Here is a 12,161-nt window from a genome sequence, read left to right as displayed (position 1 = left end):
ACTATTTAATGCATAAATCTGGGTAAAATGTGGGCTGACTCCACATAGGTGCCCTGAAGCCACCTGAAATTTGCATGATGCTCAAAGAAGCTGCCAAAGCCTGGTGCCAACCTGCCTGGTCAGATCGAATTTATCTAACTCATAGCAAGATCTAACACAATTAGAAACCCATTTAGACAGCCTCAGGACAAAGATTGCCTAGCCTCTCAGCCTATCAGAGCTCTGAGCCCATCAAGGATGTGCAATTTGGGTTTTTTTTTTGAAATGAAGACTGGAAAGGAAAATATGAAAATAAATCATCTGAAGGGTGAATCATAAAATCTAAAGGGGTCATAATCTTTATGGAATAATGTCTAAATTGGACTGATAGTGGTGTCTTGAAATGTCTATCACCTTCAAGCTGATAATAGAGCCATTTTGTAGATAGTTGGTATAGAGCGGAAATTGCTTGGGACACAAAAGGAGGTCTCATAATCACGTTAAAACCATCTGAGGATCCCAGGGAGAAAAAGGTTCCAGGACTGGGAGTAACACTTAAATAAAGCCCTCAAGGAATCCAACAGCTGCAGAGTGGGAAAATAATGCTGGGAAAATAATGAGCTAATCTGGCTCCCAGTTGCACCCAGTGGAGCTGACAGATAGTATTGAAAGCTCTGGGGAGAGCAGGGGGTCCCAAGCCATAGACTCAGGACTCTAAAAAAAGAGAGATAACCAGGAATGCTTCAGTGGAAGGCTTTACAAGGAAAAAATGTCAATTTGTTGAAATCAGATCATTCTTCAAGTGAGTTTCTTGTTTCAAAGTTGAGGCAGAGGATATATCTTTGCTGACATGTAAAAATGAAAAAATGATGCTCTTGCAAAGGCAACTTTCACTTCAGAATTCAAGCCAAGTATTAATTATGAAGCTAAATTGAAAAAGGTCACTCAGAATCCTGCCTTTAGAAATTTTTAGGAAATATATATATATTAATTCATCTATAGCCGTTGATTGACTTGAGCTGAAAGAGGGAAAAAAAAAGTCAATTCTTGCTGATCTCTTTTCAAACTGAAAATTTTCCTCTAATGGCAACCCTGTTTTCTAACCACCTCTATTTCCATAGGCAAGGGCAGAAGCTTTTCCTGTTTGCTCAAGGAATTTTGTCTATTCCATAAGTCTGCACCAACACACTGCAGACATCAGCAGATCCCTCACTTTAGTGGTCTGCAACCAACTTGCACCTCTTGAGGACTGATGCTACTGGGTAAGACAAGCCTTAATTTGGGGAGATAAACAGGTAAGACGAGTCATATTGTAGGGCTTGTCAAGGCCACTTATTTTGCCTACCCTGGCCTGGCATTACCACCCTTACTGGCTTGGAACCCCTGGTATGGATGACCCTCCTTCACCTTGTCTTCAAATCCTGGGTGAGCTGTCAAGCCCTTGGGCCAGACCTTGCAGATCACGGCTCAAGAAAAATTTCCTGAACATCAGAGATTTCTGAGGTCTCTTCTCTGGGCAAAAGACATCCTGATAGTCCTTAATAAACTGTGATCTACTTGAAATCCTTGGAAAAAAAACATCCCGAGCTCCTCCAGGCGCTCCCAGGGCCTTGAATCACAACACCCCAAAGGTCTTGCCCAGCCTGAATAAAAACGAAGGGCTCTTCAAACATCTGAAATACTGATTTTGCTTTCTACTGTGCTCGAGTGCTTTTGATGAAGAAGCAGAAAGATTAACAGATTAGTGTAAGAGGAACATCAGACATCACATCAGCAAGACATTTAGAGCACGATCTTAGTCCCAAGCTCAGACAAGAAGTCCCCCCCCCAGCAGGGAGGGATATCTGTCAGTCTCCCCAGCAGCAGCTTTGCAGCTGCTCAAGAGCATCGGGGAGTTTGGAGCACGCGAAAACGAGGCCACGTGGGAACTAAATAGCTCCAGGCTTCCAGGTTGCTCAGGCCTTTAGTGATGTCTCAGAGGAGCTGAATCAGGGCACTCCGCTCCGACAACTTCGCTGCAGAGCAGGATCAGTTCCAAGGCATAGGTGGTGATTCACTGCCCCCCCCAAAATGATGGCTCTGAAGTCAGCTTTGGTGAGCCTACCAAGATCGGTGGCTGCCCAGCTGTGCCATGTTTAGATAGAAGATCGGGAGGTGGGTATTTTGCAAGTGAAGAGGTGCTCAGAAGGATGTTTACCTCTCAGGGCAGGGGCATCTTTAGGGATCTTTGGGCAGGAACATCCTTAAGGATCTTTGGGCAGGTTCCACAAAGCATGAGTGTGAATGCCAAAGTGGATGTAAATTATGAGATAATGTACAAGCTTTCTCCTATCTTCCTAACAGGTCACTGCCACAAACCTCCTCTCCCACCCACTCCTTCCTGTGAGCATCTGAAGGGCTGAGGCAATAAACAGCCTACACATGGAAGACGTTGATGCAAAAAAAACTAGGAGACATTTCTAAGGGATCTTGGGGAGTTGTCTTCTTTCTATTCCTTCGTCTCACACCCTCTTCTTCTTGTGCTCTCAACCACAGGGTTGAGTTGGGAAGCCCACTAGGAAAAGAAATGTATGCTACTGGTGGGATATGGAAAGCAGGTCCTCAAGGGTGCAGACTAAGACCTCCAGAAAACTCCAGAAAGCCAGAGAATAAACAAGGTCAATGGGGAACCTAATGTGGGGAGGGTGAGTGGGTCTGAGTCACAGGTGACCCTGGCTCCCAGAAGAGAAACCAAGACCCAGCTTCATCCAGGACTGATGGATGCTGCAGCTAGCATCAAAGGTGACAAGAAGAGAAGGACCAAGGTGCCCGGGCAGCCAGGCTCCTCCTCACCCATGTTCAATCCTTCTATGCCTCAGCCAAGCTTCCCGAGGCACTGTGGGAAGAGTCCCTTTCAGAGTAATCTCCACTGACCATCTTGGTTTCTCCCGAGAGTAGAGCCTAGGTTGTGTAACTGAAGCTTGGATGGACCGGCTTGCAGGGCAGTACGTAGGAGCACAGCTCTCCCATAGAGACGGGCTGTGCCCAGGGTTTCGTGGGCAGGTACTCTCACAAGACAGGTATGCATGGGGATGGAGGGTGGAGGGAGAGGAAGGCTTGGCACAGGGCTTAGCTCTAGGGGCAGTGTTCAGAAGAACATTCCAGGAAGAGAGGTTTAGCAGGGTACTGCAAGGGCTGAATGTCCAAGACCCCACAAGCCCCAAAGGGGAGATCCTGCTCTTTGTGACCCACCTTGGCATAGCTCCATGGGTCAGCCCATGCACAGGTGTACAGCTCTGGCACCCGATTCATGCCGGGGGGCCCGGGTGGACACCAGCTCCAGGGATACGAGCATACAGCATCCACTTCCTTGCAGCTGCCCCACACCCTCCTGGGTCTGCCCTCCCCTCCTTGAGATGACACAGTTCCCAGGGACAGAGAAGCTCCATGCCCCTTTGTTCCATCCATCATTTAGCCCTTGCTCTCCCCCACAAACACCCCACCCCATCCTGCCCTACATCCCACACTCTCTCATTACCCCAGCCTCCTCTCCATCCCGTCCCAGAACCTCTGTCCTCACCCTGAAACACCCCACCCTCCACCCCCTTCAGCCACATCCCACCCCCTGCCCTTCACCGCCAAATGCCCAGTGCCACGCTGCGTGGCAGTGTCGTGTTTTGCCCCAGGATTTGGGTGACAGATGAAGCAGGCTGCAGTGCTGGGCCCCGCTCCAGGATGGTCTGTGCGTGCAGGGAACAGCACTGCAGCTGAGAGCCCGGCCGAGCGGGCAGAGCAGTGCTGGGAATACCAATCAGGGCAGCTTGGACCGGGCGGCTGCCCACACAGCCAGCGCTTTCATCGCGCGGAGGATCCACAGCTCGGCTGTCAGAGCCAGCCGGGGACTCAGCCCTGTGCTGCAGAGGACTCAGCATCCCTCTGTGCTGGGGCCAACAGACAGCCGGTCAGGAGAGACTGATGGTGGGGGAAGCAACAGGGAAGGGGGAGGTCACTGCCCAAGCAGAGCAGGGGAGAGAGCAGGAGAGAAGGATGGAGAGGAGCAGGTATAGCTTTGGAGGGTGGAGGAAAAAAGAAGTCCCCCAGATCCAAGTTAGGGAAGCCTGTGTTCACTGCAGACCAACACTGGTTCCAAGGGCATCAGGCAGGGGAGGGCCTGGGGGTCTGAGAAGTGAGAGGAAGAGGAGGGAAGGGAGGAATGAGCAGATCTGGCTCAGTGGGGTGGTTAGAGGGGAACTGGCCAGAGCTGCAAGCCACCCAGGAAGCCCAGTACAGGCTACACGCACCCTACTGCCACCTCCTCCGGGGACAAGGGTTGTACCCCTCCCTGTGCCACCTCCTCCTGGGGGAGACAAAGGCTGCACCCCCCTGCATCACCTACCCCTGCTGCAGCCTCTGCCACCCCCTGCCACAGAGACCACGTACCCTTCCGTGCCACACCTCGGAGGGGTGCAGGCTGTGAGCACCCCGCTGCCACCTCCCACGCAGGGAGCGCAGGCTGAGTACACCCCGCTGTCACCTCCCCCTGCGGCACAGCCTGCACACACCCACGCTCTCTCTGGCTGTACAGGCCGGGCTGTACCACCAGCTTGCTCATCTCCCGTGGCTGAAGCTCTTCATTTTGAGGTTCCAAATGCCCCGCAGAGCTCTCCCAGGCATCGGTGCCCCTCCCTGCCATAAACTGAAGCCCCCCAGCACAGATCTGCCAGGAGCCCCCACACATTCCTGCCGTGCTCATGGGGCTCAGCATCCTCATCAACTCCCCAGAAGCCAGCAGTGTACAACCCACTCCTCACCCCTCCTGTGCTCCCGCAGCGCCCACAAGCACCCCATTGATGCTCACAAGCCAGTGTGCATTCACAGTTGTTTTGCAGATACCAGCCGCTCCTCTAGGCACAGCTAGGGCTCAGCCCCCACGCTGCAGCCCCCCGCACCTCACCGACACGCTCCCTCATTCGGGCTCTGCACGCCAGAGCCAAATCCGAACCAAAAGCCATCGATCCAGGAGCAGGAGCTGATTTGCAGTGCCTGGGAACTGCTCCCAGCACAGTGCCTTTCTGAAACTGGGGAAAAACAGGGCAGGTCCCCCATGAACCCTCAGCTCCATCTGCAGCTCATTCCTGGATCCATTATCAGCTCATTCCACGTGAACGACCTTGAGAAAATCCACTGACCCAGGACAGTGGGAGACTTTCCCAGACATCTGCCAACACCTAAACCTGCAATTTGTGGAGACTCTAAGCTAAAACAAGACAATTTCATTTCTGCCCAGTACAGTGACAATATTCCTCTTATCCCACGCCCCCCATCCCGAGAGTAATGAACACTGCACCGCGCTCCCGAGCCCGCAGGCAGGTGCAGGCACCTCTGCTGAGCTCACAGCTGAAGTTACCACCCCCCCCAGCCAGCTTCTCGGAAGGGGGGAGGGCTGTAAGGACCCGGGGCAGCCTTCAGTTTCTGCAGCTTGGAAAGGATCTAGCACAGCGCCCGCCCCCCAGGAAGAAAAAGCCCCAAAGGATGGAGCCTGGGAGACGCTCCCCACGCCAGCGTCTGAGAGGTTCTCAGTTCATCAAAGAGCTGCCGAGGACAAGGTAGGGAGGGAAACTTGACTCAGAAAGTTCCCAAAGGGAAGCAGATAGCAAGGGTGAGCCAAGCCCCCAGACTGCCCTGCCCAGCCCCGCAGGGACTAGTTATTTAGGTGGTTGCTGGTGTCTCCTTTCCTGCTCTGCAGCCATGGCAGCTCCCCGCAGGTCCCAGCCCTGCCTGCCTAGGAGGCCCAGACACTTCCTGGACGGTTCCAGATAAAACCTTATGCTGTTAGCAAAACAAACTAGGAGGCTGCGAGAGCCAAGGCTGGCACAGAGCTGAAACCACCGAAGCCAGAACCACTGGTTTCCCCGGATGATCTAATCTCTCCCAGCGCCAGAGCTGCTTTTCTCCAGCAGCCTGGTGCAGTTGGTCAGAGCCCTGGGGAAGAGGTGAAGCTGGTGTGATGGGTGCAGGGATGTCTGCCCCGGTTGGAAAGAAAAATCATGAAAAAGAGGAAGGGGTAGACGGGGAGGGGGTCCCTGAGATGTGATGCTTGGCGGGAGGGAGGGAGATGTAAGACAGCCCAGTCCAGGCCAGGGGTGCTGCGCTGCTCCTGCCTACCAGGATCCACCCTCTGCAGCCCACTGGAGACAAAGGCCCAAGAAAGCTCTTTGGCAGCAGCATCACCCCCAACCTGCCCTCCAGGAGGGGCAGAGCCATCTCTATGGGGAGCATGGCCGCCTGGATCCACCACCCTCCCACAGCCCCACCGCCACCAGCCAGCCTGCCTGGGAGGACCTCCCCTTCACTGCAAGGGTGCCCATCGCATCCCGGGGAAGGTGGGGGAAGCACCTTGCTTTGGGTGCTTCCCCCCGACGCTAGTGACGCGCTGAGGCTCCATCTGCAACCACGTGCGTCCTCATTCCAGCACTGCGGCGGGCGAGAGGCAGGCGTCTTCCAGCCCTCGCCGTCAGGATTTGGGTCATGCTAGCCAGGCACCGCGCGGCAGGGATCTGCTCTTCCACCCACTGACTTTGGGGCAGGGGTGGGTGTTGAAAGGACATGGGGATGAACCAAGAGAAGCTATGCAGGGGTGGAAGAAACCTGGGCTGGCTGAACCGTGGCTCAACCCCCCTCCACGTCCACACATGTATGTATGGAGGTATGTATATGCATGTGATGTGGACCATATCCTGGTCTCTTCAGAGACCCAGGCAATGGCTGGAGATGGGAGATGTCAATCTGGGGAGGGGGGGAAGGTCAGTACCATAAGGCCTCTAGACTGGCCATGCTGGGGCAAAGTGGAGGGCTTGTGAGGATGGCTGGCCCACGTGAGCAACCCTTCTGGGTGCTGCAGGGTCTGGGAGCTCCAGTGGCTGAGGACATGGAAAATGTGCCTGGGAAGTTGCTGGAAGCAAGAGCATCTTCAGGGGCAGCAGTGAAAATAAGGCACAACTGGTCAAAAATAGAAAACTTTATTGAAGTCAAATCCAACAGGGCAGCTGAGCTCAGCCCCACGGCTTTTTTTGGAGCCCAGCCTGCCGCTCACCGGATACAAAGAAGGGAGCAGGAGTCTCCACAGGGCACAGAGGGTACAGCATGGTAGGGGAGTGGGTGGTCCTCACTCACCGGGCCCCGGGAAGAAGGCAAAGCCACAGGCACTCATCCCCCTCTCCCTCCCTAGCTAGTTAAGGATAGACCGGACAGGCGCCAAAGCAGAAACGTAGTGCAAGCTAACTGGCCAGACAGCCCGAGGAAAGAGGGTCCTGCAAGCTCCAGGCTCATCCCACGACCTCCTGGGACAGCTCCAAGCTCCAGTGCACACCAGCAAGCAGCCCTTCCCAGTCCACAGCCAAGACCTACCTCTGCCCTGCCCCGCACGCAGCAGAAATCCCCTGGCTAGACCAAGAGCAGTGACCCGACCGCAGCACGCAGCAGAGATCCCAGTGCCCTGCTCCTCCAGCCCGAGCACGAGACCCACGCCCAGCACACAGCTGGACCTGTGCCACCAGGATCCGCTCTCCTCCTCCGCAGGGGCTGCAGCACGGCTCCTGCAGAGCTGTAGCTCTGTGCCTGAAGCTCGTGCAAAGGGAAGCCCAGTTTTCACCATGCTGGCTATAGCAGAAGGCCCAAGCCTGGGAGAAGCCAGAGGTTGAGCCTGGGAAAAAGGCAGAGCTTTGCTTCTCCACCCAGCCCCACCTGCCTGGGCAGCCACAGTAGGTGCAAAGCTCCCTTTTGGGCGGCTTTGTGCGGGGATGATGAATGGTTCAGCCGCGGGAGCAGAGACGGGCTGGCTGGCAAGACCAGCACCTTCCCCGCTGCACCCCGGACAGGGGCAGGGCTGGAAACCGGCTACCCAGAGCTGTGGCAGGAGCAGGACCAGTATCTCCTCCCCACAAATCAGCCCAAGCGGAGGGATGGATGGGAGGGTGGGCATTGCCCTCCTCGGTGCTCTTACAGCTAGTCCCCAAAGGGGACCTGGGGGGGTGGGATTGCCTCCCTGGAGCTCCACATGCATAGGCACACGCATGCAGCGCCCTTCGCATCACCGTCACCCAGGCAGCATCACCAGGACCCAGCCCCGGGTTCTCTGACAAGGGCTCTGACAGTTTTTGGCCTCCCCCACCATCATCTCCACCCCCTCCCCACCCCATGACCAGGCTCTGTGGCTGAGCTCCAGGGTAGTCCTCCGCCAGCACCCCAGGCCACACATGCAGGGCTGGGGGCCAGTCCATGCTCACTCCCACACCTCTGTCCAGATGGCTCCTGGGCCGCTGCCGGCCTCAGGATGAGCTCTCCTACCTGCTTGTTGGTATATTTCTGGGGATTGGTGCGGTAGCTGTAGTCCGAGTACTGCTCAGAGCCTGTCGAGTTGTTGTCCCCGGTGCCAACAAAGGTGTTGGTGGCTGGCAGGTCCTGCACCACTTGGTGCTTCTTGGAGGCAGAGGGCGACTGAGGCTGCCGCTGGATAGTTGGAACGGTAGTGACGGCCCAGGTCTGGGCTGCCAGGCGGGTAGTTGAGGGGCAGGTGGATTCGGGGGCTGTCACTGACAGAGTCATTCATGAGGTTGAATTTGAGTGATTTCTGCAGCCCCGTCTCCTCCTCATCCTCCGTGGGCTTGGGCGGCTTCGGAGACTTGCTCTTCTTCACCTTGCTTTTGCTCTTACCACTCTTGCTGGCCTGCTTGGGTGCGTACAGGTCCTTGGTCTCCTTCTTGCCTGCCTGGTAGCCGCTCTTGGCCTCCCGCTGCCGGCAGTAGCGCACCAGGATGACCAGCACGATGACCAGGGTGACAGCCACGATACCAGCAATGACTCCGAAGAGAATGTTGCTTCGCTGCTTGCTGCGCTCATATTCAGGGTCTCCAGCAATGTCTATGTCAAGCGGTGTGTCCAGGCTGTGGCCCACCAGCGTGTCCAGCAGCGTGCGGTTGGCCAATGTCTCGTTGACGTAGAAGTGCACCAGCGCCGTGCCGTGCCGCGAGGGCTTGCCTTTGTCGTTGACACGCACTACCAAGCGGTGCAGTCCATGGTGCTTGCGCAGGATCTCCTTCTCCAGGGTGATGTCTCCACTGTGCGGGGAGATCTGGAAGAGCTCGAAGGGGTTGCCTCCTGTGATGCTGTAGGTCAGCTCCGCATTGACACCAGAGTCAATGTCTTCTGCCTTGACCTTGCTCACCTGCTGGCCAGGACTAGTGTGGGGCAGAATGTGTTTGTAGGTGGCATTGGAGGGTGAAGTGATGAAGGGGGCATTATCATTCTCATCCAAGACGTTGATGGTCACCCCCACGTAGGCAGACCTGGGAGGATCCCCACCGTCCACTGCCTTAAGTCGGAAAGTGTACGTGCTCTGCTGCTCCCGGTCAAAAGAGATGCTGGAGAGGATGGTGCCAGTGCCATTCTGGATGACAAAATCCCCGTTGTCTTGCTCCACCGACAGCTGGATGCGGGCGTTTTCTCCTTTGTCAGCATCGATCACCGTCACCATACCCACAGGGCTGAGGGGTGGCATGTTCTCCATCACTGAGAAGTTGTAGCCGCTCAGCATGAACTTGGGGTCGTTGTCATTCCTGTCCATGACGTTGATGGCCACAGACGCTGTGCCCTTGAGGCTGGGGCTGCCCTTGTCTGCCGCCACCACCAAGAACTCATAGCGCTCCTGCTGCTCTCGGTCCAGCACCGCCTTCACTCGGATCTCCCCAGAGTCGGGGTCAATGGTGAAGGAGCCCTTGGAGGAGGGGTCTGTCACTAGGGAGTAAACCAGCTTGGCGTTGGAGCCGCTGTCAGCATCGCTAGCACTCACCTCCATCACCAGGTCGTCAGGCTCATTGTTCTCAGGGAAGGCCACCTCAGTGAAGCTCTGGCTGAAGACAGGTGCATTGTCATTCACATCCACCACCTGCACCTTCAAAGAGTTGGTGCTGGAGAGGGGCGGGTTCCCCGAGTCCACCGCTACAATCTCAATCGTGTACTCCTTCACCGACTCATAGTCCAGTGGCGTGGTGGTCTGTAGGAAGTATTTCTTCTTGCTGTCACTCCCTGTTTCGCTAGCCTGCCGCAGCTGAAATGGGACGTCACCAGCCACCACGCAGGTCACCACAGCATTTTCGCCTTCATCTCGGTCGGACACCTGCACCAGGGCCACTGCTGTCTCTACTGGCACATCCTCCGAGATGTTCGCCATGCCATCCTGGTGGGTGACAAGCCCAATGCCCCGGATCTCTATGGAGGGCGCGTTGTCATTCATATCCTTGATGGTGACCACCACCTGCGTGCGGGCGCTCTTGGGGTTGGCGCCCTTGTCCTTGGCCATGACGGAGAACTTGAGCATGCTGACATCCTCGCGGTCAATAGGCCCCTGCACGGTGATGAGCCCGGTGGTGCGGTCCAGGCGCAGCAGCCGGCGCACCATGTCGGAGGCTTGGTGGAAGGAGTAGTCAATCTCAGCATTGGCGCCCTGGTCTGAGTCGTTGGCTTTCACCTGTAGGACGGAGGGAGAAACAGTGAACAGGAGGGCATGGTGGCACAAGGTCCCCTGCAAACTGCCGAACTGCCCGCGCCTTGGTCTCCTTTGGTGACGGCTTGAGGGGAAAAACCAGGATTTCCTCTTCTGGGGCCAAGAACTATGGGGCAAAGAGCCTGGGACCGGCAGAGCAGCTGGGAGCGGCCCTCCGGCATGGAGCCTCCTTGATCTTCCAGTGAAACCGGCTGGGCCGGTTAGCTGCATTTCCCTCCCGGCCAGCTCTGGCATGCAGGGAATCCTCGGGAATCTGTGCCTGTGTGACCCAGACAGCAGCAGGGAGAGACATCTCCAGCTGTGCCTACTCCACAAAACCCTCCAAAGAGAGCCTCGAGCAGCTGCCTGGCTGAGGTGAGGGTGAGGAGGGAGGCGAGGAAGTGCGGAGCTGTGGCAGCTCCATCCCAGCATTCAGGGATGCAGCGAAGCAGTGACCGGGGCCGCCTAAGCTCCGCACAGCACCAGCCGTCCCTGCCCGCCTGTCAGGAGCTCTGCATTCGCATAAACCTACCTCTACTCCTATTATTTGCTTTCTAAAGAAGATGAGGTTTGTCTAACATTTGCCTCCCTAATCGGCTCTCCGAGCAGCCTCTTCTCTGCACCATTTGCTGCTCTGCTGTTATCTTGCTCAGCAGATTTGGATGGAGAACGAAAGTTGTTAAATGTAAATTCCACCTTTTACCTCCACTCACAAAAAAAGGCGGAAGTCATTTTCCCCCTGAAAGATAAAAGCTGAGCAATGGCAGCAGCAGCATCTCAGCCTATTCTCCTCCCGGCCGTGCGGCTCCCTTATCTGCTTCCAACTTCCATTCTCTTAACAGCGAAAAATGAATTCTTAAAAAATTCACATCAGAATTAGCAAGCAGATGAGAGCTGGCCGCACTCTGCTTATTAAGATGGCAGCTGCAGATAAACAGATGTCGGCTACTATCATCTCAATGCCCCCTCCAAGCCAAATCCACTGAGATCCACCCTCTTGGGCTCCCCAGGCCAGTTTGCACCACTGTTTGAGATGGGGTAGAGCCCCTGGCCCCTGTAGACAGAAGGGCACCCCTGGAGTCATGGGCAGCCCCCCTCAAGACAGGCAGCAGGGATGCTGCCTGCCCCCCATCTCCTGTGAAAGCCTGAGTTTCTATGGAGCAGCCAGGAGAATGCAGCTTATGAAAGGGTCTATGTCTTGTCTGCAGGCCGCATTGAGACCAGCCTGGCATGAAGCCAGACTCCCCATGGACCTCGGGTCCCAGCCCTTCCCATAACCCAGAGCCTTGCTCCCTCACCCTGACAGCCCTGCTGCTGTCCCTCCATAGTGTCCTGCAGACCCTACTCTGCCTGCACCTTCCCATGCATCCCTTCCAACCTTGTTTTGGAATGTGACATCCCAGGGATCTGCCTGCTCGCTGGCCCCGGGTGGCACTGTGGGCTCCCATGGCTTGCAAGCCCCCTAGGCTCCCCACTCCCTTGGGGAACCATGGCAGCAAACAGCTGTGTAATGCTCCTTGGGTTGTCCCTGCTGCAGCCAGGTAAGAGGGGAGCTTGGGGGGAGGAGAATCATAGAATCATAGAATCACTAGGTTGGAAAAGACCTTAGAGATCATCCAGTCCAACCGTATCTGTCTGCCACTAAACCATATCTCTCAGCACC

At 55.9% G+C, this 12,161-nt stretch overlaps 1 protein-coding gene across 1 annotated transcript in view; it reads right to left on the bottom strand.

The window, feature by feature from the left end:
* The window catches only part of LOC104506766 (protocadherin-1-like), a 48,235-nt gene that overhangs the window by 33,175 nt on the left and 2,899 nt on the right, over positions 1-12,161 (bottom strand). Inside the window, 2 exon segments of the mRNA XM_010147829.1 lie at positions 8,305-8,473; positions 8,475-10,483. Of these exon segments, the coding sequence (XP_010146131.1) occupies positions 8,305-8,473; positions 8,475-10,483 (2,178 nt within the window).

The sequence above is a fragment of the Eurypyga helias genome, unplaced genomic scaffold (assembly GCF_000690775.1).
Source record: "Eurypyga helias isolate BGI_N326 unplaced genomic scaffold, ASM69077v1 scaffold6070, whole genome shotgun sequence".
Lineage (NCBI taxonomy): Eukaryota > Metazoa > Chordata > Aves > Eurypygiformes > Eurypygidae > Eurypyga > Eurypyga helias.
The sequence above is the reverse complement of the archived record's forward strand: the minus strand, read 5'-3'. Positions and strand labels throughout refer to the sequence as shown.